Source organism: Haliaeetus leucocephalus, unplaced genomic scaffold (genome assembly GCF_000737465.1).
Source record: "Haliaeetus leucocephalus isolate CR32 unplaced genomic scaffold, Haliaeetus_leucocephalus-4.0 Scaffold273, whole genome shotgun sequence".
Classification (NCBI taxonomy): domain Eukaryota; kingdom Metazoa; phylum Chordata; class Aves; order Accipitriformes; family Accipitridae; genus Haliaeetus; species Haliaeetus leucocephalus.
This window is the reverse complement of record NW_010972709.1, coordinates 9,815,305-9,843,143: the sequence shown is the minus strand read 5'-3', so window position 1 is coordinate 9,843,143 and position 27,839 is coordinate 9,815,305. Positions and strand designations below refer to the sequence as shown.

The following is a 27,839-nucleotide window of genomic DNA, read 5'->3' as shown; positions in this document are numbered from 1 at the left end:
AGGCATTCTCCATCATAAATATCCTATTCAGAACTAAATCCAAATCTTCACTCTCTGGATCTCCTAAAGGTACAGGAAACTTTCTTAAAACATTAAAGTTTCTTACCTTTTATTTGCATTGTATTAAAGAAACCACAAGTTGTGGTAAAACATGATTATCCACAGGAAGTGTCAGGTTTTTGTTTGATCCTCTGGCTTCTATCTTGAATGCCTCTGAGAATTATAACACAAAAAAGCCCCAAGAGAACTTTTATCTGAAAATGCTACATTCTTTCTTTTATATAGGAAGATTTTAATTTATTTTTGGCTGAGTGGACTGAGACTATGTTCACATCTTTGTGCATTTCTTTGTTTGCCTTTTGGTTACCTTCGTGACTTCTGAACTTTGCATTTTAATGTATTCAAAGGTTTCTGGGAGTTTTCCAGGCATTGGTGCGCCAAAAGAAAATAAAAATCTAAAAACTGGAGTGGGGAACAGTGCTCTGTCATCTGAAAATCCATCTTCATTATTGTCCATAGGTCATTGAACTGTTTGATGGCAACCATTACCATCCTGAGGATAATATTCTAGTGCAACACTGTCTCAATAAAATTTAAAAATATTAATGTCTGAGTTAGTGGAAAGTAAGTGTGGAAGGGTGGGAAAGGAGGAAGTTATGTGATTAGCTGCTGGCTAAGATGGTATGAGTAAAACATTTGTTCATTCACCTATCTTTCGATGTTTGTGGGTGGTTTTAAGTTCTAGCAATGCCTCGAGTATTGTACAGGGGTCAGTTATTTGTGCTAGTAATTGTCTTGAAAAGTTTGAAGTAGCTAACCCCTGATTACATGGAAAAATCATGTGAAATACTGGCATCTCTTTGTTTCTCTATCCACTGAAACAGCCTTTATAAGTTGTTAGCCTCAGCTTTCTAGATCATGGTGCTTTTTCTCAGATAGTTAGGATTTTGTAAGCCTGTTATAGGGTAGAGGGCATATTACTTTGTAAAAGCACTGGAAACCCTTTTATAATCACTGAATAACCTATAATTAAATGTGCAGTGATGGACAGTGAGTTCTTATACCCTAGTGAAATACTTCACACAAATCAACTACAGTATCATAAACTTCACAGGTAGCTGAAAAAATACAAGCAAAATTCCAGTTTGTTTTGTCAGACTGTTCTTTGAAGTTGCTTGTCAAAGTATGAGCTAAGTGTTTTTAAAAAGAAAACATCATATATATTTGTATATATAAACTTGTAAAGTATAATCTTGCAAGTTACTACCTAGTGTCTAAAATTGTCAGAAGTTTGTAAAGTGGAATTTCAGCATTTCACAAGATGTTTTTAATGCCTACTTAGTTTTGGTTCTGCATAGATTCAATCTAATGAACTCTGAAATAGTTCTGAATTGGTGATAACTTACAGGATGTAGATTTGATTTTGATCTGAATATAAAAAACGTGAGATAGGTGTATTGGCAAAGGAGAGAGGAACATGATGGTGATGTAGCAATTTACGCAGAAATGCTGTAGCAATTTATGTAGAAACAAGCATTTTATTCGCGTAGGTTAAAAATGATACATTAATTGGAAAAGTTTTATTTTCATTGCAATTCAGTTCTCTTCCTGATAATAAATTTCTGTTCAGCTGTGGTGAAAGAGCGGCATGGCCAGATACTCAGCTGCTTGAATGTCTTGGGGATAAACCTTGAACAGCAGTGTGTTCTACAGGTTTCAGATTTCTATTTCAAGTAAAGATACAGCTTATTGACTCCTTAAAATTTCTTTTTGGTTAGGCGCTGCAGCTTTTCCTTCCTCCACCTTTAGAAACAGTCATGGAAGGGAGCACTCTACGCGATCCTGTTGAGTGCATCTTTTCTTTCTTGCTAAATTAATGGCTCCAGAGGCCAGGTATTTGTATGGTAATTTTGGTCATCGGATCATGGCTACACTTGTAATTGCAAAGCATTTTGCAAAGAAGGGTGGGTGGGATTGTTACCATCTTGCAGATGCATAAAATGAGCTGTGCTTAAGCTCTCAATACTTGGTTTCTTATGAGGTTGGAAGCCTTTTGGATTCCCAGAAGGTACATGGGGGCTGAACTCTTGCAGTTTGTTGAAAGGTTGGGGGAGAGTGTGGTGAATTCCAGCGAGGTGTGCTTCAAACACTTTCCTAGGTCCTTACTAGTCTGTTTAGATGTGACTGAGCAGCCAGACTGCCAAAGAAGTTGGGCAATTGGTCTCTATGCCGAGAATAAGCAGGTTATGAGCTATGGATGTGTCTGCAGCAATTTTTTTGTCTGGTCGTCAAATGTGCACAGCTGAAGTCTATTTGAAATTGGATCGGTTTCCAAAACCTTATTGTTTCAAGCACTAGGATGTGACCTCAAGTCTCCACAGATTTTTGTGAATAACGGCTGAATTGTCCGTTAGAATATTATTCTAACCAGAGGTGTTTGAAGAAAAGCTTTTTCAGGCTGAACACTGATGGCTGTAACTGTTGATGGAGAGAGAGCTGGGTGGAGAGCAGTCTGAGCTGTACGCTGTGAGGTTCTGTAGTACTCTGCTGTAAATATAGCAAGTGAACTAATAATACCCTTGTCAGGGACTTCCCTTCTTGGGAGAAAAAAAATTACTAGGGATTGCTATACTGTTCTTCTCTGCATTGTATGACTAGAAAACCACTTTAACAGATGTATTTTGGAGCTGAAATTCTGTGTTCCCTAAAACCAGGTGATGGCAAATAAATGGAGGATAGTGCCTTGCTTTAAAAGGAAAGTACTTGTAGGCAGAGTTTTCTGAAAAGAATTTCAGACTTCCTTTCCAGCATGATCTGAAAGATCCTGATGTTACTGTCTTCAAAATAAAAACTTTTGGTGTCATCTTCTCAAAATGTGTGGATTAGAAACTGTTTAACTTCAATTACTTTGAAGGGCATTGCACTTCAGCAGGAAAGGAGAATTAGCTTGCTTTATTGCACTGTGAGACTTGATAGTCTTTTCCAGGCAATTATTATTGTTGTATTATGTTTAAAAATTTTCAGTGTTTCTAGTGATGCTCCTGGGAATGAAACTTAGTGATTATAAAATTATTACCCTGGAGTCTTATTCTACATACTTTTCATCTTTGTCTTACAACTTCTTGGAGTTCCTTTAGATAGACTCCCTAATACCATTTTCACAGTTAGAATGCACCCAGTGTGTAACTTCTGCAAATTTAGTAGTCAAATACAGGATTTCTTTTGAGTATAATCTACATATAGGTCTCCTGAACTAATTTCGCTCTCTAGTAAAAAACAAAGTTACCCAACCGGTAGTATGATAAGTCTGACACGTTTATGTTTTTTCAAAGTAAAAATTTTCCAGATGGTAGATTTGCTGGTGTATCTGTCGTTTCCTGGTAGCTTCTTTCCTGTTATTTAAAAAACAAATAAATAAATCTTTGTACCCATGAATGTATTAACCTGGGTTCTCCTCTTAGGTTTGTTTTGTCAGTAACTAGCTAAAAACTTCACTCTGACTCATTGCTGCTCCTCTTACATTTGGAAGTCCATTCACAGGTTCAGAATTTGAAGCTTACAGAGCACTAGTGGAGTTGTGTTGCTACTAATAGCTCCCTGGTGGTATCTAGAGCAGTGATTTCTTTTCTTTTCATCTATAAATTGTGAAAGAATAAACCCTTGTTTGCTGCCCTAATAAAATCTGTAGGTGACCAGTGTATGTGTGCATGCCTTTCTGTGCAAAATGTATTTACTTGGTTGTAAAATTTATTTTTAATAAATAAATTGATATGTGTATTGTAAGCAGATATGGGCAGCTGAGCTGTGGCAGCAATGATAGCCTTCAAACTGGCAACCTGTTAGTGTCTATTTAGGTTTAACTGTCTGAGCATGAAGATAATGTTGCATCCATGTGTAGGAGAAATCTAATACTAATTTGTTGGTGGAAGAAAGACCTATCACGATACTTCATGTTGACTGGTGCAAGTTCATCACCTGAAAGCGTTTTTTCATAAATGAACATGGATGTCTATGAGAACTTTCAACACTTCTTTACAGTGTTGCAAGGCCAAATAGCTCTAAATTGATGCTTGAACTGTGACTGAACATGTTCTAGCTTAAATAGAGTAACCTTCAAAATGCCTGTAGCTTATGAAGTTTATGAACTCTTACACCTTCACTTTTCCCAGTCATAGCGACTTTGGGATTTTCTGCTGGACACCAGTTGTGTTCCCCTCATAAATGGCTAGGCATTCTTCTTGGTGATCCTGGGGAGGGAAAAAGTATATGATTATAATAAAGGTTGCATGCTCTCAATAGTTGTTTTGTAAAGACTGCATTTATTGCTTGCCCTTCCAAGTTAAAAACTTAGACTTCAAATGGTAGAATGCACGAAATGTATCTGTTCATGAAAGTTGCTCTTTGTTTAGTATGTAAGCAGTGGCTATCAGTTTAAGTAACTGGATATGCTTTGTAAGTGGATTCAGTGATGGGGAAAACAGATGGATAGTTATCTTGAATGAACAAGCATAAATAAAGCTTCTATACTACTTCTCTTTTATAAATGAAATAAATTTGAAACTTAAATGATAGGGCATATAGATTGAAATATGCTGTTAAAACTGGATGCATAAGTGACTTATTGCATACAAAATGGAAACAAGGGATGCTTGATGGAACGCTTTTTCCCCTTTTCCCCTTTCTGCTGATGGAGAAATAATTTCAACAGATTGTTAGTTAGAGAATGCTAAATATTTAGTATAATTTTTTTTTATCTTTATATTTTAGGTCAGCAATTTGGCTTCATCACACTGAGTTTGCCTGCATTCAAAGCTGTTTACCTACAGTAATTTGCTCTGGTTGGAAGTGAACATGTCTCAAGTTCAAATTCAGAATCCTTCTGCTGCCCTTGCAGGGAGCCAAATATTGAATAAAAACCCATCTCTTTCACAGCCTTTGAGTATTCCTTCTACTACTAGTTCTTTGCCCTCTGAAAATGCAGGTAGACCTATCCAAAACTCTGCTTTACCCTCTGCGTCAGTTACATCCACCAATGCAGCTGCAGGTAAGATTGAGTGTCTGTTAATAAGTGTATATATTCTTAGTGTTTATACTTTGGTATGATGTATTCCTGATGTCTTGCACCTACAAATACTTTAAAAGTGATATTTATCCAACTGCAGTAGCTTGTGATGCTTTCTCCCCATTGAATGAAATCTGTTTGAGACAGAAGCAAACTTTTCCATGAAGTTCTAATAATTAATTGAAATGTTTGTAATAGTAAAGAATATTTAAAATCATATAACATTGAATTTTTAAAACATTGCTATCCATCTTTTCTACAAGTAGCTTGTTTTAAATATAAAAAATGTGTTGTTTGAAACAGTTTTAGTTCTTTATCTTTAGTTCTTTTATGACCAGTTTAATGATAAATATGTTGTGCTAATAAAATATAATAGAGTGAGTAAAAGGTAATAAATAAAAAATAGATAATAGGGAAAAATAGGAGAGGGAAAAAGAAACTAACTGACTTTTTGAAATTATTCAAAGCAAGTGACCATGATGGATACTTAGAAGATTTGCTCTTTGAAATGTACTACATAAGATGCAAGCTAAATGTGGGAGTCTCCTAACTTCGTACTTCTGGCTTGCATTAAAACATTAAATTTAATGATGATGTCTTTTAGGCATGCACGTTACTTGGAAATCCCAAAGTTCAGTAGATTGTTGCCAGTTTGGCTAATAAGCAGAGCTGTCTATTCCAGCAAATCTTCTCTGAGAAGTGGTGTATTGCAGACAACTAAATGCTAAGCCAATGAGATTATTTATTTTTAATTAAAAATTGTAGTAGAGTTCATAGCTACCTGTTCATTTATCTGATTTTATGTAATCTTTCAGCTCCTTCAAACATGGCAAACCCCAAAGAGAAAACCCCAATGTGTCTTGTGAATGAGTTAGCCCGTTTCAACAAGATTCAGCCTGAGTATAAGCTTTTGAGTGAGCAAGGTCCAGCTCATTCTAAGGTAAATATTCATATAAGTTTCTTATTGCTGTTGTTCATGCTCTTTCACTTTCATAAGCGGAAAGGCAAAGTATATGTTTTTGGTGCAACATAATACAGAAAAATAGAGAGGAATGGGAAGCTCACCAAAGTACTGATGGTAGGGAAGTGTGGAGCTGTTACATGTGTACTAAAACGTTGGTTTCCCAAAGTACATAAAAGTTGAACTTGCCTGTTAACTAAAACTACTTAGCTTTTTTGAAGAGTTAGTTATGTTAGCTCCATTATGAGATGCTTGACTTTGACTTTCGTTTTATAAAGCAAGGTTTGTCCCTTGCACTCTTTGCTAAAAAAATTTGTATTAAATATGGATGATCTTTATACAGTCACTTTTCTGGTATGATGTTAAGCTTTTGTTCTACATTTTGCCTGTTCTGCAAATTTTCTGTGTTCTTCCTATGGTGCATTTTAATATTTTGAAATTAATCCCACCAACTTTAAAAGGTTAAAATAGTTTCTTAGTCCAAACTATCCTGTGAGATGCAGGAAGATTTATGGCAATTATGTTTCTTTATGAAAAATGCTACGTAAGGAGTTGTAGTGCTTTTGTGTCTATGTAGTTGGCAAGGTACTAATCTATCTTTGTTGATATGCCTGGAATAAGTTTTTACTACTTAAAATTAAGAGTTCTTCTCATCTTATCCACATCATAACTAAATGTTGCTTTGCTGTTGTTCTGTTTTAGTTGTAAATAAAATGAAACTTTCTATCCTAATTGCCCAATATTTGGAAAACAAGGATCTTGGTATATGTTCTCTAATGCCTGAAGTACAGTATGATAGAACAGCACTAAACATTCACCTATTCTGGAACACTTACTTTAGCAAAAGAATCTTTAGTTCTTCACAGTGGGCTTATAAGAATGCCGAGGGTAGACCAGCATGTGGTGTGCATCCCATATGATGACATATCTTTTACAGTGCGTCAAAATCTTGGTAATACACAATTCTTTTGGTGTTCTGTTCATATGCAGAGAGATAGTTTTTCAGGAATATAGCAAATATACAAGCAGTTTGTGTTACTTCAAAGAACATTGAAGAAGGGAGTTTTAGCATTATTAAACTTTTTAATCCTGATTGAAGATCTCTGTTGTATGAGAACTGAGGTCAAGGCGTACAAGGAAAATCAGCCTGGGATGTGTCTATTTAATCTGACATCATCTCCTTAAGGTGTTTCCTGGAATAGTGCTTGTTGTATGTTAGACGAATTGCCTTGGAATTGAATAATATTAAGAACTAAAATCTTTTGTCCAAAGTATGTGTAATGTCAGCTTCAATGTGCAAAGGAGGCAAGGTTTGCATTTACAGAAAGTGTTGGAATAACATTCAGAGCATCTGTTAGCTTGTGTTTTCATTCTGATTGAAACTAAATTTCATTTAATTAGCAGGAAGACCTTGGCTTCCTGTTGTCTGATTAATTTGTGAAAATTTAGGGCAATATATACCCTTCCTTACCCCACACACTTAAAAAGAAGAGCCACAGAGCTTTGCTCTGTAATCAAATAGGCTTCTGCTCACCTCTGGACATGTTGGAACTTTTATGGTGCGATGTGAACTTACCTGTCTTTAAACTGCTGAAAAATATAATTAAAAAACCCCCACAGTATTAAAGCAAGGATTGAGTTATGTGGAATAAAAAGTCTGAATTTCAAGGCTGCCATTCCAAGTAATGTTGGCATACTAGCTATCCATGTAGCTGTCACCTCTATACTCATTGTGTCTTCTGTGTTTTTTAGCCTATATGATCTCATGCAGTATGCAGGATAGTTGCTAGCTACAATTATTGTGAAATTGTTAGTTCAGTAATTGGGGAAGTCCTATCGATGTCCAAGTGTTCAAAAAATCTGGAGGTGACATGGTAGTTGAGGAAGGCTTTGATATTCTCAACTTTTGCATCACTAAAAGACTCATTGTTTTGTGTAAGAGGGTCTAATAAATGATGTGGATTCTGAAGTAGCTTGTAATAAAATTCATGTTTTCTATTTTTGAGGTGTTTACAGTGCAACTGACTCTTGGGGACCAGCACTGGGAAGCTGAAGGAACTAGTATTAAAAAAGCTCAACATGCGGCAGCTGCCAAAGCTTTAGAAGGGACAAAATTCCCTAAGCCTACAGCTCGTCCATCTCGTAGTGAAGGCAAGAATCCAGGTATTTGCCACACAAAGTTATTTTAAAAAAAAAAAAAAAAAAAAGAATACACCTTTCTGGTTTTGGTATGTATTTTAAAGTTGCATAGGGATGAATAAAAACAGTGATTCTGCGTATTTAACGATGGCAATTGTCAGGTTTTGTGAGAACATCATCTTGATTTAATCTTTGATTGTTGTAGGCAACATGATAAGAATCATCATATTAACAATTTAAAAGTATAGGGTTTTTCTGTCAAGTCAATCAGGATTGAAGAACCTACTGCTTAACTTACTGTTTAGTATTATAACACTTGGTGAAATCCTGGAAAAGATGTTTATCCTGATCTTGAAAAAAAAGAAAACTGAGTAAAAAAAATCCAAACAAACAAACAAAAAGAAACATGAGGAATTCGTTCACAGCAAAGAATAATCTTTTGCATGGACAGATGAATGTGTTTAGTAATTCCAACAGGATAATTCAAAAGTTTGACAATAAAGATTTCTTTGCAAATGTTTAATTTAAAAACAAAACAAAACTTAAATTTCTGTTGAGAGATTGGATGAGAACTTTGGAATTTGCATCATTTGTACTTCTTTAAAGAGAAATAGATGTTGATTTGTATAAAAGTTGTAGTTTGCTATGCTTAGGGAACTTCTTACTTTACTAAGGTTGCTTTTAAGTTATATTTAATATATAAAATTAATTAAGAACTAACTTCACATCTCAGCTGCACATGTGTTTGTTTTGCATTTACCCTTAGTCACTTGAATTCAAAACTATTGGGATAGCATTAGCATGTTCAGCAAAGATTAAAACTTATTTTTTGTGCCAGTTGTATTCTGTTATCACCTAAATTCTTTTTTTAGAAACACTTTGTACAGTCAACAGTGAAAATATTAGAAGCTAGCAATAACTTATTTTGTCTGTGAATCTGTTCCATAATTTCATTTTCTTTTGACAATTGCCCTATAACAAAACACTGTTGTACTAAAATACACAGATTTTTGAGCCGGTGAGGCCTGTGATAGAAAAACTTATATTTACATGACTGTTCTTTCTCAAATGAGAATAGTCAGGGAGTCAGTTCTCATGCACACGATATCTGTGTTGAGAGAAATGTTTATAGTCCTCAGTAGCAATATACCTTCCTTTTGAAAAGGCCAGTTACAATTTGAAAGTGAAGAGTCATAAAAGCCCTTCTTAGGTCATTGAGTACAAAGAGAAATATTTGATCATTCTCAGTAAACAGCAGACATGGAAGGTATGCAGCATGTCTGTTAATTTAAAACTATTTTTTGGGAAAGAGGAATTTCTGTTCTGCAGACCACATTATTAGATACACTGTAAAAATCAATAAATCGGTAGCTTCACAAGTTTAAAGCAAAATAAAACAAAACAAAAAAATAAAGCCCCCAGCAAATTCACTTTTTTGTAACAGGATTTGTCACAACCCCACTAGGCTGCTAATTTAATATGCATCATATAGACTTACTTTCTTTGTGTTCATTAGCATTTCTATTCAGAATTCATTCATTTAAGATACTGCATATGGCAAAACTTGAGCTCATTTTTCCCTGCTTTGAGACAGCATAAGTGTTTAGATTGTTTCAGTTCCTTGTGACAGTTGGACTACTCTCTTTATATGCCTTTTTGTTTAGACAGCGTAACCCCCACAGTGGAGTTGAATGCACTTTGCATGAAACTGGGAAAGAAACCTATGTACAAACCTATCGATCCATATACAGGGATGAGATCCACTTACAACTACACTATGAGAGGTGGTACTTATCCTCCACGGTATGTATTGTTTAATTTTTTGGTTTTGCAGTCTCCTATCTTTGAACATCTGCTCTCATCATCTGAGTGCTTTGATGCTATCTTCTGAAAACTAGCAAAAAATACAAGGTCCCTTAAAGGGATATTCAGCTTGAAACATAGCCAGCTTATGAGGCAAAAGGTTTTGATAAGTACACCCCATTAATATCTGTAATTTGTCTTATTTAAGGGTTGGGGTTTTTTTCCTTTGGAGGGGAGGGGAAAGGGATGAAGAAGTGTTTTTGAGGGCATTTGGTTATAGCCAGCTTCATGAAGTGACTAGCTAAATATTAGTTAAATATTTCTTGCATTTCCTTTCTGTGTAAAGGCAAAAGTGAAGAAAACAGTTTGATGCTTTTTCTAAAGCTATTTAAATTAAAGCTTCCATTTAAAGAATTTTATATGGGCATAGGAATCGAGAATTCAAAACTTACTGGCCACCAAGTCTATAAAAACAAAGTTACATTGTCTTTCTGTGTTCTAGTTGGTTAGAAATGTGTTGGTCTTGTAAAACAAGAAATGTTGATACTCTGTTTCAAAGCCGTCCCCCTAAAATCTTTTAGACTTTAAATCAAAATTTGGCAGTGCTCAGTCATGGTTACTGATACCCAAGATATTCATCCACGTATAATTTATGTTTCTGTTTACTTTGTAGGCCAAACTATTTGCTTATGTAAATCTCTCTCTTTGCAGGTACTTTTACCCATTTCCTGTTGGGCCCTTACTTTATCAAGTTGAGCTTTCAATTGGAGGGCAGCAGTTTCATGGGAAAGGAAGAACAAGACAAGCTGCTAAGCATGATGCAGCTGCTAAAGCACTGAAAGTACTGCAGAATGAGCCCTTGCCTGAGAAACCGGAGGTGGGAATTAATCTTATTGTTGTAAGCATAAATTGCTGTGATAAACCGAGACGTTGTTGTAGATTTTTTCTTTATTGAGAGGAAGATGACAGTTGTGAAATTTAATTCTGTGTAGTAGTGTTGACCTACTTGTGTCAATAGCAACACTTTGATTTAAAAACATAGATTTCTATGGAACTAGAGTTTTCCCAAATGAAGTTATATTAATTCTTTTGCTGTCATATTTTTCCACAGCAATGCTATAGACCTCTGTCAGATATGAGCACTGGAAGCGTAGATAGGAACTAATATCTTATCAGGTACAGATCATATACAAACGTCTGAAGAAGTGTGTAAATGGGGTACTTGCATTCTTGTATGGGCAACATAGAAATCAGACATGGGTTTGCTTGCTGGGAAAAATTCCTACATGATTTGGGAAAGAACCATGGAAGTTCTGGAAAAGCAGGAAGTTCGTGGAAGTAGTAAACTCGTACACACATTTTGATATGAATATAAGAAGCAAATTTTTATCCTTCCATATATTTACGGCTGCCCAGCACTTTCCTTTCCAAGACCCTGTTATTGGGTTTTTTCGTGCTTTTTTGTTAAGTTGCATTAGGCAGAAGGTCTCATTGTGTGCACACAAGTTACTCGTAGCTTCTAGGACTGGTTGACTGTGTGCACCTTCTCTGTATTTTGGCTGACTGCTTTGCCCAAAGACTACTAGAAAGAGCATATTTAATCTTTCCTTTATGGGCTCATTATACCATTTTGTCTGAGTTATGAGGGCTTGATGTTAGAACTAAGAGCAAGAGTACATCTACTGATGTACTCCACGCTGGCATCTAGATCGTGTTGAGGAGGAGGCCATGCGATACAAACCTAAAAGCAAGAGAGACTAGGACATTGCCAGAGAGGTGAGGAACAGGATGTGGAGGTTAGACTGATAACTTAGAATCGGGGGAGCATGAGAACTTGCTGGATACAGAGTCTGGCTATGTGCTGAGAAAGAAGGAAAATGAAGAATTGGGCAAGAAGGTAACAAGGAGTCTCAGACTGGGGGGAAAAAAATAGCTGGGAACTACCAGGAATGGCAGAGCAAGAGATTTGAGGAATGTGTTGTGAAGCCAAGGGACACTGAGTTAAAACTTCCAAGTGTGTTTGTGGGAGAGAGCATTGCCCAGATAATTAGGCAAAACCACTGGATCTGATGGTTCAGGGAAGAGTCCTAGGAGGCACTGATGGTAGTGGTTCAGGTAACAGAAAGCTCTCCTGGAGGAATGTAGATTATTGAATGATGGAGGCTACTAAAAGTCAAGGGATTACAAATGCTATTGAGGAGAAGAGAGTAATGCTGGGAGTAGAAGCTGAAGGAGTGGAGATAAGTTCTGCACTGGAATCTAGAACTGGTGATAGGCAGAGTGTGGTCAGGGACAAGCTGGAGGTCTTCATGTAGGAGAGGTCAAGCCTGAAGGGGATGTTCCCCTTCAGTGCAGGGGGACCCCAAATTCCTGAGCATTCTCGTTCTGTGTCAGTGATGCATAACATCCTCCTTTTGCACTCACCCTCCTAAAAGGTAACCTACTGTCACCACCCATTTTTCTGCCTCAGGTAGCAAAGTTCTGTGTACTGGACCCGAGGAGTTCAACTCTGCAGAAAATAATAGGATCACATGTAACTGAATTCTTTTCTGTTCACTTTTTTAGAAATGCTTCTGTACAAGTGACTTTCTGAATATTTGTAGAGTTGTGTTTAAAGTTGAGTAATGTGAAGTCTTCAGAACGAACACTGCAATTGTCTTTATATGGCCATGTATCCTTTTCTATAGGATGTCTCATTCAGTGTAAGGGGTGTAAATCAAGAGGTAAAGGAAGTAAACCTACAGAGTCTCTCCTTCTCGTTTTTTGTTTTGTTTGTTTTGGTTTGGTTTTTATAAGGACATAAGGGAAATACTGTTGTGAATGATGCAAGAGATTGCAAGAAGGGAGAATTATTTTATGAATAAAACAGTTGCAAGCTGGCTGGGAGCTGAATGCTGTCTTGACCCTGCTATACATATGCTGGGCAAGTCACACTTTCAAGAGAAACATGCATTTGTCATTTTATTTTTCTATTTATGTTTGACTTGTCTGCAAAATGAACAGGAAGAAATGCAGCTATGCTTAAGGAGAGCAATCCTTTGAGCAGAGTGTGCTGTTTTATAATAAGTACTCGGATAAATCAGATCTTAATTTAAAGTTTGGTAGATAAATGCTAAGTTCATTAATATTTGTGGCTTTCAAATGTTGTAGCTGTAGGATGTCTGAGGGAATTGCTGTTTTTGTAACAGCATTTTGCACTAGACAGGATGAAGATAAAAAGAGGAAGATTTTATGACTAAGTGAGCACTGTTCATTCTTCAATCAGTGAGGCAAGGTCCGTGAAGGATACGGTAGTGTAAGATCATAAGAGGTGCTATTATAATGTGTGTATACAATGGAGGCAAATTAAGATTTCACAAGCAGACATAATCCTGATACTTCCTACCTGTTAGTTGATGTTGCCAGTAATTTTCCTTTTAAATTTAGTTATTTTTGTGTGTCCCATTTGTGTGTGTGTGTAAACAAAATATGCTTAAGCTTGAACTCTTGTATTTTGAGGGGGAGGGAGGTAATTTTGTAATTTTTTTTATTTTACAGATTTTTGTATTTACAGTATTTTACTCTTGTATTTTTAAATTAGAAAATATTCAGTGCTTAAGAAGAAATAATTGAATAAAATGATTAGACTTCAAGGGTAAGAATGACCATTTCCCACACCTTCTCAGACTGCAAATCTAGCAGCAAGTGGCAGGAAAAAAAATTTCATAATATTAGCTCTCAACTGGACAAAGCCCTGCCTGAACAACCTAATTTAGTTTTAAAGTCTGCTCTGCTTTGAGTGGGAGGCTGTGGTAGGAGACCCCCAAAGGACCCTTCCCACCTAAATTAAGATGACTGGAGTTAAGACACGCTGACAAACTTGCAGTATGGGGTTACTTTGCATATTCAAAGACAGAGATGATAAAGCATCAATTTAAGGCTTAGAAAACCTAGAAAACTATGCTTTCTAGCCCAATTCTTAAACAGAAATTCTAACTTTTGTCTGAAAGTACTAAAACCAGAATTGTTTCTATGCTTTTTTTGCCAACTTACTTGGTAAATATCAGCTGCTCTTTATACCCTTAACATGGAAGAAAATAGACTGGTACCTATGTTGAAATCAATGTAGTTCTAATCAGCCACTTGACTGGTTTTCATAATTTGCTTATAAGCAGTCTTCGAGGAAGTGCGTATTGAAAGAGTTCCTAGAAAATGGTGAATCCCTCTTAAAGGAGTCTATTACTTTTACAATTTGCTTGGGAGTTTTTTAATCTACCACTTTTGTTTCCTTTTGTGACTTTTTTTCACTTGTTAGAGATGAATTTGAACAATTTGATGAGAGCTAAGAGTGGTAAATGCTTATATTCGTGGTCTCATTCTAATTTAGAGGCATAGGTTCCTTGGAGAGTTTAGTTTATGCACACATGCAAACTACTTTAAAAGCAGACTTTATAGATCATCTGCCTTGAGGTGTGCAGGGAAAGAGAAAGAGGGAGAGCGTGTGTGTATGATTATTTCTGAGTTATAAAATAAACTGATCCAGAACTCAAGTAGAGGCAGAATAATTGCTAAAATAGCTATAGACTGTTAATTGTCATTTTGCTATTAATTTACTCTTTTTAGATAAAGGTATTGAAGAAAAGTACCTGTGTTTTACACCATGTGAACAGACTTGGAGTATGTCAAGAATATACACCGTAATATGGCAAATAATTCCATACTATTTATTTGTATTCTCTTGAAACAATATTAAATGGGAAAAATCTAATCCAATAAAGAGAAGTCCTGGTCATCTTCACAAGGAAGAATGTCAGAATTCGAAAAACTAGAATATATCTGAAATTACAAGGAGGGGACGAATTTTTGTAGTTGAAGTGATTGTGTTAATGTTTTGATAGTAAGGGTGGTGACAGATCATTCCTAGAGGTGCTGGTAGTAAACTTGCTGTAACACCTAGACTGTAATAAAGTAAGACCTTAGTAGTTCAGATATTTTTTTTTCTGGGTATATGATGCTATTCCTTTTGAACTTACCAATTGCATTTGAAATAGGTTTAGAATATGATGATCAAGACTTTTGACTCCTGTATTCAATCTTGGTTTTGCCAATTTTTACCTGCGTTGTGCCTTCTGCTGAGGTATAATATGGTTCCTCTAGTGTAGGTGCTACCTCCACATTTCTAATGTAGTCTAATGCACAGGGCATCTATCTCGCTCCTGTGGGAGTGGTGCCATCATGTGGTCTCAGTTTTTGCAGACCTGAAGATTGCTCTATGTACACCTCTGTGTAGAGGTCGGAGACTGGATGTAGTAGTGGGATGAGAAGTATCAGATGTTAGCATTGTAAAAGGATGTTGGGCTATATGTGCTCTTCTGAAATGTTTGCAACTCAAACCTGAAATACAAGGTCAGCCCATAAGAACAGTGTGAAATCTGATGGGACAGTGGGAGGAGTGAAAACCATAGATTAATTTTACTAATATTTTTTTCTGAGATGGGAAGAGGTTGCTTTAAGTGGCGGGAAAAAAAATTTCCTTCATGGTTTAATCTAACTTGTTAGTAACAGACATTGGGGATGCTTGATACCATCAAAACTAGTTTTAATCAATGAGAGCTCTCTAGCATATTTCCACTGCTCCAATAAAATATTTAAATCATTTTTGTTACCTGGTTGCATAACTAGTATTGTGGCGTGATATAATTGGTGAAATTGTTGCTGTTCATCTTTATCATAATCTTTCCAATATCACTGCTGGACACTTAGTCTTAAAATTTCTCTGTTGCTATTACCATGCCTCTTAGTTCATGTTGATCCCAACATCAGTGAAGACATTTTTGGAATCACAATCAAAATTTTACCTGGAGATACGTAGAAGTGCCTGTAGGTAAGCTTCACCTGGCACTGCTGTCCTCCTAGCAGGTGTAAGTTCTCAGAGATGTACACCATTTGATTTAAGGCAAGTTCCTGATAGTATATTCTTCAGATGAGAAAAAAATCTGTAGATGAAGCACTTGCAAGGGAGCATGTTAAAAGGCAGGACTCTGCCAGGGTCTAATTAGCCATCCTTTATTCACATTGGTCCCATTCTCAGAATCTTTATTTTTCCTGCCCTTTCTCTTATCTGATACTGTCTTAGTGCTTTTGGTACAAATGTCCAATCAGTATATGAAAATTGTATTTCATAAAGGTACTTCCATTTGGAAATCAGTTCATTTAACACTTCAGTTTGGTTTTCTATAGATAGATTTTTAAACCTATTGGCCCTTATCCCATTTGTTCTTTCCTGTAACGAGCACATGAAAATGTGAAGGTTTGCTAGCTTTTACACATACACATTAAATGAACTTCTTAAGTTTCCATTCTGTAGTATGTGTGCTGCATTTCTACACATTCACGTAAAATGGCAGTAAAGGTTAGACTACTTAAAATTTTGAGAGTTCAGTAAACTGGTTGGATGGATAAAATTCAATTTAATAGGATCTTTATTTTAAATAGAGTATGCTTCTTTTAGGTTAACGGAAAAGAACCAGATGATGAAAATCTCAATAAATCTGAAATAAGCCAAGTTTTTGAGATTGCACTTAAAAGGAACTTGCCTGTGAATTTTGAGGTATGTTTATTTTACAAGCTCTAGATTTGTTTTTATTAGAATATTAAGGGTACACATTAAGTTGAGTCTCTTCTAGATAACCCAAACAACTGACTTTTAACATGTCTTGTTAGTTGTGAATACACTTTTACCTTTGACAGTCACCCTGATTGTCTCGGAGTTTATATGGTGAAGTGAAAAAAAAAAGAAAAATCCACCTGTTCACAAATTCATGCACTAAAATCATAACATGAGTGAACAGCTATGCTGTGGTTGTCTGTGCAATCTTTTTTCCAAGCTTTTTGAAAAATCAGTATTACAGTGAAGAAACAAAACACAACCCCACGTTAATGGTTAGAACATTGAAGTGCAGAGTCGAGGCAAAAGAGTATAGCTCACTCTGAAAGACATTTATGGAAGTATTTGCTTAATTAAGCACTGATGTGGACTACCCGCAAGTTGCAGAATCTCACGAGTAGGTTTCTTTTCTTGCCATGAGGTGACCTCATGTGCATCTTACTTTCCTTTCCCTTTGGCCTGGCTGCTTGCTGCCTCTTTGCCCCTCCCTGATCATTTTAGTTATCTTAAATCAATAGCTTCCATAGGAGCATCTCTGTTTCATTAAAATATTAATTTATCATGCTGCTTTCCTGAGCTGGCAGAGTAACATTTAAGTTGACTATCTGAATTATTATAGTAAGAAAATGCAATTGTGTGTAACTATATTGCTTCTAAAACCGTTCTATGAAATTTTACGTGAAGCTTTCAATTATTGCAGGTTAGCCTGAGCATCACTGGTAAAAACATACTGTCACACAAAGCCAGTTGTGGGTGGAAGTTCTTAATTCATTCTTACTTTTTGACTTTATGGATATTTTGAAGTATGATGTGTTATGAATGGAGTTAAAAGACTAAATCTGTAGTAGGCAGCTATCTCTTAGATGTCTCCAGAATTCTTGATTTCTGAACTAAAATGCTGGATGCTAAAGAATTGCTTGCTCTGTAATGTTCTATTACTGTAACATGATGTATTTAATGAGGTGATGTTAACTGTGTGGAAGTACACACTGATGAAACAGAACAGTCATATTTTAATATTGAAAGAGTAAATCAGTAAATGAAATAAGATGGATTAATGACATATGTAAATACTGTTTACTGCTTGCTGCATCTGATCTTTTTAAAGTATATGTTTATTTGGGTGGGATTGTGTTACTGGAGTGAGTATGATTTACTTCTCTACTTTCTGGATTGTGTGAGAATCTAAAATCTCTTTATCCGTAGTTCTTGAGAGAAGTTGCTATAAACAATGTGCCCTACCATTTTTAATAAGTGTTTATCACGCTTTCACTCAGTTTTTCCCTCTGAAACAGGTGACCAAGGAAAGTGGTCCTCCCCATATGAAGAGCTTTGTAACCAAGGTGTCAGTTGGAGAATTCATGGGTGAAGGTGAAGGAAAGAGCAAGAAGATCTCAAAGAAAAATGCTGCAATAGCGGTCCTAGAAGAGCTGAAAAAATTGCCACCTCTTCCTACGGTTGAGAAAATGAAGCCACGAATCAAAAAGAAAACAAAATCAATAGTGAAGGTAAGAGACAAACACATTGGAAATCTGACTGTTATAACTAATCATCAGATGAGAGGCGTTTCTGAGTTAATTATAAACACTCTTCAACTGCTCAACGTTTATCAGCAGTTTGGTACTACAAATGAAATGACATTTTGCTCCCACTCTAAATGGGGTTCTGACACCACTTTTACAACAGTTATCAGTAAATTCAGCATGAAAGAGAAACCTTATAAAAGAATGAGCGGCATTTAAAAATCAAGCTCTGACTTTCAAGCCTTAGACTTTACAGCTTCAGGTTTTGCGTGATTTTTGCTTGTGCAAATTCTCCTGCAAGCCTGTCCCTCCTAATATAGCAGGATTAGAACTTGTAAAACTGTTACCAGTGGTAGGTTATATGTGGTCAACTGTGACAGCAGAGCCAAATAAATTGAGTGTTTCTCTTTGGCTGTGACTAAGCAACTTTTTATTTCAGTGTTTTTAAATTCTAGAGATTAATTAATTCAGTGGCACGCTGCATTTTGTCTATTAAACCAAATATTCACAAATTTTGGTTTATTTCCTAAACATTGTTCTACATAGCTGCAAACAAGTCCAGAGTATGGTCAAGGAATGAATCCCATTAGCAGACTTGCCCAGATACAGCAGGCCAAGAAAGAGAAGGAACCAGAGTACATGCTCATCACAGAACGTGGTCTTCCAAGGCGCAGGGAGTTTGTTATGCAGGTTTGTATGTTAATTTGAGGAATCTAGTTGCATGGCTGTGATGCCTTTTTTTTTTTTTTTTTGTCTTATGGTAATCAGGTTGTCATGATGATGTACAAAGTTAACAGGATTACAGCCAAATTTCCATGAAATTTATTAAGAAAATATCTAGTGGGATACATTCAGGGAAGATAGAAGTTCAAGAAAAGTGATCTGAATCATGTTTAAAAACAAATTGCGTAGGGCATCAGAAGTCTATGTTGTAACTGCCTAATGTTTTAATTAACAGGAATATTAATACTCTCTTAAGAGATACTGAGCTTCTTATATTTTGTAATGTAGGATTCATTAACACCAGCCTGGGTATCCTTCATTTCCTCCTTCCCCTGAGCTTTCATGTGTTGCTTTAGAGTGCAGCACTTTCTGTACTCTGCATTGCAAATCCCAATAGCATAGTAGTATTTTTAATACTGAGTATCTACTAGCCTCTAATAATTAAGTGCATTTTCCAGACCTCCCTCCTATCCTGGCCAAGACAGGAAAGTTACTTGCTTTCTTTCCATTGCATTAGTAAATCTGCTAAACCTGTAACTTTAGCTTGGAAAATTTTTATCTACTGTGGTACCAGTTTTGAGCATTTAGGCTGTTGACAAGGTGAGATGATGAAATATAGTTGTTTGTGTGACTTCTGTTTGGGTTTTTTGTGCTTGGAAGCCAATGATCATTGATAATAAATGACAACTTGCTTAGAATGATGATTACTTGAACTATTTTGTGACTCATAGTGTGCTCGAGACACAGATCACTAATAAGTGAATCCTCATACTACTGTTTAAGAATTGATTTGGTTTTTCTTCCTCTTTTGTCCAGGTGAAAGTTGGTGTACACACAGCTGAAGGAATGGGCACGAACAAAAAAGTTGCTAAACGCAATGCAGCTGAAAATATGTTGGAACTTTTAGGTTTCAAAGTCCCTCAACCTCAACCTCCAAAGCCAGCATTAAAGACAGAAGAGAAGGTAAGAGCCTTTAAGAATCAACCGCTGTTTAATACTATGGCAAAAGTTGAGCTGAAACAATAGCAGCTTTGCAAGGCAGTAACAGTGTAGTAAATTGATGCTTTCTGCCCTAGCCAGGAAGCAGGTGTATTGAGGTGACTGTTCACTAAAAAATAGTGCGTTTTGGATACGTTAAGGGTTCAATTTTGCAAGTAAATCGAAGTCTCATCAGAAGGCTAAATGAATGTGTTCTTTATAGAATGGCTCAGAACCTGTGATAATTGAGGTATTGGTCTTAGAAACTTGCAGACATGTAAGTTATAGGACTCTGTGGTAGCAATAGTTTTATATAGCCTTATCACCAACTACAGTCAAAAGTTTGTTACAGGTCTCTTTCTTTGGTAGGTCCCTTAGCAGGGAAAGAGCCTTGCATTCTCCTGTTGATTCAGCAAGTGTTACTAGCAAGTTAAAAGAGCAAGTCTGGTTTTAGTTTTCTCCTTTTCATGTACTTGCTCATTTGTGTCCAATGTGTTGTCCTCAGCAATACCAATAACTAATGTTAGTTTAACTGACTTTATAATGGTATCTAGTTCTCAATATCTGTGTTCTTAATACCACTTCACTGGTCTGTAGATAGTTTTAGTCATTCAGTGAATAAGAATCACTGAACTTGTCTCTTCTTGGTAGCTTCGTAATAATTGCAGTTTTCGAATAAGAAGTTTTTCAGTAAAATTTTGACTAGTCAGATCACCTGCATCTTGAAAACTTTAAAATGTGGCGGGGGGAAGTTTTAAAGGGATATTGTGTGTTTGGCTTTTTTCCTTCTATTTTGAAGACACCAGTGAAGAAACCAGGTGATGGAAGAAAAGTAACCTTCTTTGAGCCAGGCTCTGAAGAGACTTCAACTAGTAAGTACCCTTACTGAAGGAAGCATGGCCCTGTTGGGGGGTGTGTGTATGTAAGATATGTTTCTCAGTCCCTTCAATAGTGTCATTTAACACACTGTAATGAGCAGAGGTGTGCAGCTGCTGGCTTGCAAACTAAATCTACCCCTTGGGAAGGTTTTGTTCAGATCCTGAAGAGCTTATTCCTCCCAAATCATACAGTATTCTGCTTGCTTGGCCATCTGCTCAGTGAAGGGAGTAGATGGCTGAGCTAAAAGCATGTGTGTGCTAATGGGTCAGTCGAGCAGTTAGTGGAGGTGCAGCTGCTGCTACCTGTGTGGTGTCTGGGCTTGTCTTACTTCAATCTGAGGGATCTTGGGACAGGCTTTAATCTGTGTCTAGGGCTTTCTAGGACAAGAATGAATGTTAGGACTGAGCTTGGTTCTGATCCAGGGACCAGGCTCCTTCAACCAACAGCAGGAGTGAAGTGGGGGCAATTTCTGTGGGGGAAAAGGTCGGGGGAGGAGGAGAGATCAGCCTCTTTGGCTCAGCAGAACATTTCTCTGGTATAAGGTCCAAATGAGGATGGCAGCAGATTCCCTGGGAAGAGGGTTGGGGTTTCTGCCACCTGGAGACAGCCTTCTAGATTTGGAAGAATGGTCGCAGGTTGGAAGATTGCCCCAGAAATGTTGCTTTAAGCCTGAGGCAGAGTAGCAAGGGGTGGTGCTGAATTTGTTGAGGCAGAGTTAGCTGTGTTAAGTTTGGCTGTATCACCTTGCAGATGTTGAGGGAATAACTGCAGTATGTTGAAGACTGTTCCTGGGATGAAGATGAGAAAGGGTGTCAATACTAACTGAAATTGGTCTTCCTAAAGCAGAGTTGGAGAAAGAAGGAATGGCCCTGTAGTGCAGAACAACCTCTTTGTCTGTGCTTGATCTCTAATGTCTGAGAGCAAGGAACTGTGCCTGCATTTATTTCAGACAGTTGATGATTATAGTGGTCAGATCCACAGGTGACTGGCTGGAACAAAAAAAATCCCAACCAAACCTGGCCACCAAGTATACAGGCATTGGCTTTCTCTAATGTAAACTGTTGGGAGGAGTCATTATGGAAAGTTTGTCTATCACAACATATTTCTGTGCTGGATAGTATGTTTCAGGTGATTTATGTGTTTAAGTATCATTTTGTTGTTTAAATTATAAATAGTTGGGATTGACTTGGACTTCAGTAACATTTTACTGCATCCATAAGATCTTAGGTAAACTTCTTGATTTCTTATTCAAACTTTGCTATCCCTGCTTTCTTCCATCTACAAATTTTGACTTAAATCCTTTAGACTTGAAACAGCTCAGTCCTGCTGAACTTCATTTATCTATTCTGCTATAATACTGACTCCTCAGTTTATTTCAGTGGCACTGTCTTCCCTACCTTTCTTGAGCACACCTCTAATTTTTCTCCACATTTCTGTGTATGTGAGTTCCCCATAAAAAGCTGTTCTTATCCCTCTTAAATCTAACTTATGCCATAATGCCAATGAATTGCTTTCACTTCACTGTGGTTGGATATGTGCAGTAAATAGTCATTCTTGCTTCTTCATACTGTGCTAACATTACATTTAACCTTACCTACCTGTTTATGTTTTCACAACATATAGTTTAAACTTTGTGGACTATCTGTCACTATCTTTACAACAGTGAACAGTGGCTCTGGCCACTGGTTCAATATGGTTTCATTATTTGCTCCTACGGCTTAAATGATGAAATAGAAATTTCTGAAACCAAAAGATATATCTCAAATGTGGTTGCAACTGAGGTGTCTGTAAGTTTGACTAACCTGGAGAAACTGCTTCCAGAGGTAAAGGTGCTCCTTTTGGCAGAAGCAGGTGTTGCACTGAGTAATTTATTCAGTTGGCAAACTCTGTCTTGATGATGCTGAATCTCTGACCCAGCAAAGGTGAATCAAGCTTGCTAAGTTTGTTAGTGTTTGAAAAGTAATTTGAAACTTTTTTTTTTCCAAAAGTGGCTTTTGATGCCTATATATGCCTTCACGTGCCAGCAGAAGGCCTCATAGAAATAGCTAGCATTTGTTTAGTATGTACCTCTCTCTTCTCAGGTAATAAAGAAGATGAATTTAGGATGCCTTATCTCAGCCATCAGCAGCTTCCTGCTGGAATTCTTCCCATGGTCCCTGAGGTTGCACAAGCTGTAGGAGCCAACCAAGGACACCACACCAAAGAGTTCAATAGGGCAGCCCCAAATCCTGCCAAGGCTACAGTAACAGCAATGATTGCTAGAGAGCTATTGTATGGTGGTACTTCTCCTACTGCTGAGACCATATTAAAGAATAACAACTCATCAGGCCACGTACCCCATGGACCACTTACTAGGCCCTCTGAGCAGCTGGACTATCTTTCCAATGTTCAAGGAATCCAGGTAAATGTTCAGCTTTGCAAGATTTCTTCCAAAGCTATCCAAACTGGTCTAACCTGTTGTTCTAAAGCTTTTTAGTTCTGCTGGTGACCGATGTATTTATTCTGAGGCTGCTTGTTAAGCTGAAATTCATGTAAATGTTTACTTCACCTATGAAATGTACTGAATTTTAGGGCTTTTTTATTTAGTTTTCAAATGTACATTTCTGTACTGCATCCTCAGCCTTAATTCAGTGCTGCTCTGAAGTCTTGGAAGAATAAAATTGAAAGTAGCATTTTCTGAAAATTGTCACGGTGTAGGAACATAGTATGAACTTGAACTTGGCTGATCTGAAATCAGTTTTTTTAATGATGTTTCATACATTAACATTTGCTTTAAGCTGTACATTTTCTTGTGTTTGGTCCCTTTAATCAGAATTGCATGTAAGTTCCTATATTAATATGTTAAAGGAGCTCAGTGGATTAAAAAGTATAATAGGGAAAATTTTAAATGCAGATAGCTATGATCAGAATAAAGGTCCCAGCAACAATTCTTATTAAGTAGCCACTTTTATTCAAGAAGGCTTGCAGAGCTCTCATGATTACTTAAAAAACATTGCAAGTGAAGTCAAACTTCAAAGTAAATGGTTCTACTGGCTGACAATGATTAAAAGTAAGGTTCAGCTTCATACGTGGGCAAATAATCTATAGCAATTGTGATATATTTCCTGTACTTGGTTAACTGGAAAGAACTAAATCCTTCTTTTTTCTTCAGGTTGAATATAAAGACTTTCCAAAAAATAACAAGAACGAGTTTGTATCTCTTATAAACTGTTCCTCTCAGCCACCGCTGATCAGCCATGGAATTGGAAAGGATGTAGAATCTTGCCACGATATGGTATGATGAATATTGCTGAAATGCTTTCTCTTTGGCCTTCAGGGAACTAAGGGATGCAGCGGATAGACCAAGGTTTCATATTACTGCTGGATAGCAATGAATTAAATGCTATACAATTCCCTCATTTTTTTTTTTTTAATATTTCACAGGTTGCTGAAATAATTGCTTAAATAATACCAGAATCTAATCTAGATAACCTTTAAAATGCTTAATATATGCCTACAATTTTGGTCTACAAAACCCACATTTTCTTTATCTTAATATTATTTGCATGAGCACATATTAAAGAAAAACATATGAAAAGGAACAGAAGAGCATATCAGCTTATTTTCTGTAACAGAATGGGCTGATATTTCCTCATTATGAGAACTGTAATACTTGGGTTGACGTTACCAGACTTTCTGCTGGAACGGAATCCAAAATGGAAGAAATGCAATTCACCATTAGATAGCAGGAGACACTCTAAATCTGTTAAGCTCCCTTTAAAAATAACATCTTTTATTAACAGTAGCTGAAATATTTCTTTGTGGAAGAATGAGTCTTCTGGACTGTAAACTGTAAGGGACTTTGTCTATAAAAGACATTACATATTGCTAACAATAGGTATACAGTCTGCTATAATTTGAGAAGAGTTTTGATCTTCTGGTATCCAGTGGTGACCTGAGTACTGACTGCAGACTAAAGTAATAGTTTGCAATATGTAAATACACTTAGGAAAACCTGATTTTACTGATTTTTATACTAAAATTTTTGCAGTAATTTTTTAATAGCTGTAATTTGATACAGATTTCTTTGATCTTTGTTGCTTAATTTTGACATTTCTCTACATCCTGCTGTAAAGAGCTCCTGTAAGACTAAGCACACAAGTCAGTGCAGTAGGTAGAAGGGAAAAAGACAGCCAGTTCAGAGCTTAAACATTGTGACTGGGCCAATGTGAGAACCTTCCTCTGTTCAGATATTCAGCTTTCACTAATGCATGTGTCATAACTAATCAGGGATATTCTGAAAAGGTGCACCTGAAATTGATCTGAATAAAGCTAAAAAAAATTGTCAGTTCTCAAAGGAGGTGACTTACTTTTGCATTAGCCATGTCACATTGACTCTTCTTTTAAACAGTCACACATGGCCTATCTGTGTTGTATTTTTTTATTCTTGTGCAGCTTGTTTTCATTTTCTGCAAAGGACTTTTTGGTTCTGTGTACTTTAATATCCTTTGTCTTAAGCTCTGTACAGTTGGAGCCATTACTAATTTAATGTCTTTTCCCTTGATATTAATAGTACTGCTGAATTATTTTTCCCCCGTTGTTAAAACAAATGCAATGGGAATCCCCTAGCCATAGCACCATTCTATTTTTTATTGTAGCAAGGTGAAATTCTACACTATTGCATATTTTTCCACCATAATTATTCATCTTAAAAAGTATATTACCAAAATTAGAACATTTACTTTGTTTTAAGTGAGTCCCAGTCCTGCTTTCACTAAATTAATGAAATGGACTCAGATTGAATTGCTGAATGCTCTCTTTTTTCTTTAGGCTGCATTGAATATTTTAAAGTTGCTGTCTGAGTTGGACCAACAAACCACAGAGATGCCAAGAACAGGAAATGGACCAATGTCTGTGTGAGTGTGACCCATTGACTTTCCCTTGCATTAATGGAAACCTCTAACCCTGTGATGTTGTATAAACAAATAAAATGTGAGGGTTTTTTTCTTTGCCAGAAAAGTTAAAATGCCAAGGGCTGTTGGCTTCTTCAGAAGGATGAGAGGGTAGGTTTTATGATCAAGCTTGTAATTTTCATGTGTCAAATGCAAATTACTAAGCAGGAACAAGTGCATAAAACATAAGGGCTGTGATACAGAGCAATTTTGACTGTGATCCCTCTGCTTAAACTATTTTTTTTTACATATACTTGCAAATAGTGTGACTTTTCAGTGTGTTTAAGTGTTGTAGCTGCTCCTTTCTCCCTAGAAATCTTCTGTATGTATTGTGGTTTAACCCCAGCCAGCAACTGAGCACCACGCAGCTGCTCACTCACTCCCCTCCCACCCAGTAGGATGGGGGAGAAAATCGGGAAAAGAAGTAAAACTCGTGGGTTGAGATAAGAACGGTTTAATAGAACAGAGAAGAAGAAACTAATAATGATAACACTAATAAAATTACAACAGTAATAATGAAAGGATTGGAACGTACAAATGATGCACAGTGTAATTGCTCATCACCTGCCAATCGACACCCAGTTAGTCCCCAAGTGGCGATCCCCCTGCTCCCATTCCCCCCAGTTCCTATACTAGATGTGATGTCACATGGTATGGAATACCCCGTTGGCCAGTTTGGGTCAGCTGCCCTGGCTGTGTCCTGTGCCAACTTCTTGTGCCCCTCCAGTCTTCTTCGTGGCTGGGCATGAGAAGCTGAAAAATCCTTGACTTGGTATAAACATTACTTCGCAACAACTGAAAACATCAGTGTGTTATCAACATTCTTCTCATCTTAAATCCAAAACATAACACTATACCAGCTACTAGGAAGAAAATCAACTCTATTCCAGCCAAAACCAAGACAGTATGTAAAATGTAAACAATGTATAGGTTTCACAGCTTCTTTTCAGCAGAAACATGGAGGGGTTGCAAATTACTCCCTTTGAGCAGGGGAAAAAAAAAAGTTTAGCCTCTCATTTAGATAATAAGCTGTCAGAATGGTAGAATTAACAAAGTGCTATTTGATTAAAAATGGAGGTCAGTTATATGGAAACAAATTGTTATATGCACCTCAAATTCTTTGTATCTGATTTAGAAGCATTGTATTTGTGGAAATAGTCTTTTATCTCCTAAGTGACAGGTGTTTTCTCATTTGTAGATGTGTGAAACAAGAAATGGAAAGTGACCCTCTTCTCAAACCGGCTAACTCAAACACTTTGGGACAAACACTGGACAGCACTGCCTAAAAAAGGCTTTTGACTGGACCCAAACCTGAAAGCACCAGAGAAAATCAAATGCTTCCTATTAATGTAACCTAACTGTTTTAGAGTGCTACAGTCTTTACAACCTACTGTAGTGTCTAAATCATAACCGTTGCTTTTTCTTCAGACAGTGATAAATTTTTAGTTTCATTATGTTGTTTTGATTGAAATGACACTATAAATTTTTCATTTAAAAGTTTCTTAATTGTATCTAGAACAATAGCACAGTTTAGAAACTTTGTCTTCTGAGACTGACATGTTATCTGTGAACTAACTTGGGAAGATCATATCCATGTATGTGGTTATTTTGTTTTTATTGAAATAGCAAAGTTTCACTGGAAACAAATTGTGTGCCCACCATTTTAAAAAGTCCAATATTTTCGCAGACCTAGCTTAATTATCCAACGGTTGAATAAATTAAAACACTTTAGGAATTTTAAACCTTGTTTGATCATTTTTGGTTAATTTCTAGTTTTCTTGAGTGGGGGGTAGGGGAACTTGAATGCAACATGACTTTAAATGATCTCTGATCTATGTTTTAAGGATTGTGTGTATAGATGGCACACAGCTCACTACATTACAGGATATGATCTCAATGTAGTGCATATAAAACTGCAGATTGATTTTCCTTGAGTGCTTTATACTGTTTAATTACATCTCCATGTAGGGCTGAAAAAAATTACCTATGTTTATATATAAACTGTGTTGCTTTTGATGTTGTGTTATTGCGCACTGAACTGTGCGCAATAAAGTTTTTTGCATATGGTCCAGGTAAAGCACGATAGCCTTGCAAGTTAAGTACTGCTTCAGTTCATTGTTTACGCTGGAATTTTTTCTCCCCATGGAATGTAAGTAAAACGTAGTGTTTGTCACCAATAAATGGTAATACTAAA

The 27,839-nt window shown here is 36.6% G+C and overlaps 1 protein-coding gene across 4 annotated transcripts; it reads left to right on the top strand.

The window, feature by feature from the left end:
* On the top strand, nucleotides 1-27,839 carry STAU1 (staufen double-stranded RNA binding protein 1). 4 transcript variants are annotated; one of them, XM_010569668.1, is made up of 16 exons: nucleotides 1-69; nucleotides 4,768-5,044; nucleotides 5,878-6,002; nucleotides 8,030-8,186; nucleotides 9,827-9,965; nucleotides 10,677-10,842; nucleotides 16,456-16,554; nucleotides 17,907-18,119; nucleotides 18,681-18,824; nucleotides 19,674-19,820; nucleotides 20,635-20,707; nucleotides 22,796-23,115; nucleotides 23,866-23,988; nucleotides 25,524-25,609; nucleotides 25,709-25,756; nucleotides 26,844-27,839. In XM_010569668.1, exons 2-16 carry the CDS (start codon nucleotides 4,852-4,854, stop codon nucleotides 26,929-26,931), a joined length of 2,121 nt encoding a protein of 706 aa, XP_010567970.1. In that variant the 5' UTR covers nucleotides 1-69; nucleotides 4,768-4,851; the 3' UTR covers nucleotides 26,932-27,839. The 4 variants fall into 4 exon arrangements, with proteins under 4 accessions (XP_010567970.1, XP_010567969.1, XP_010567973.1 ...); XM_010569667.1 differs by having other exon boundaries at nucleotides 17,889-18,119; XM_010569671.1 differs by lacking the exon at nucleotides 25,709-25,756.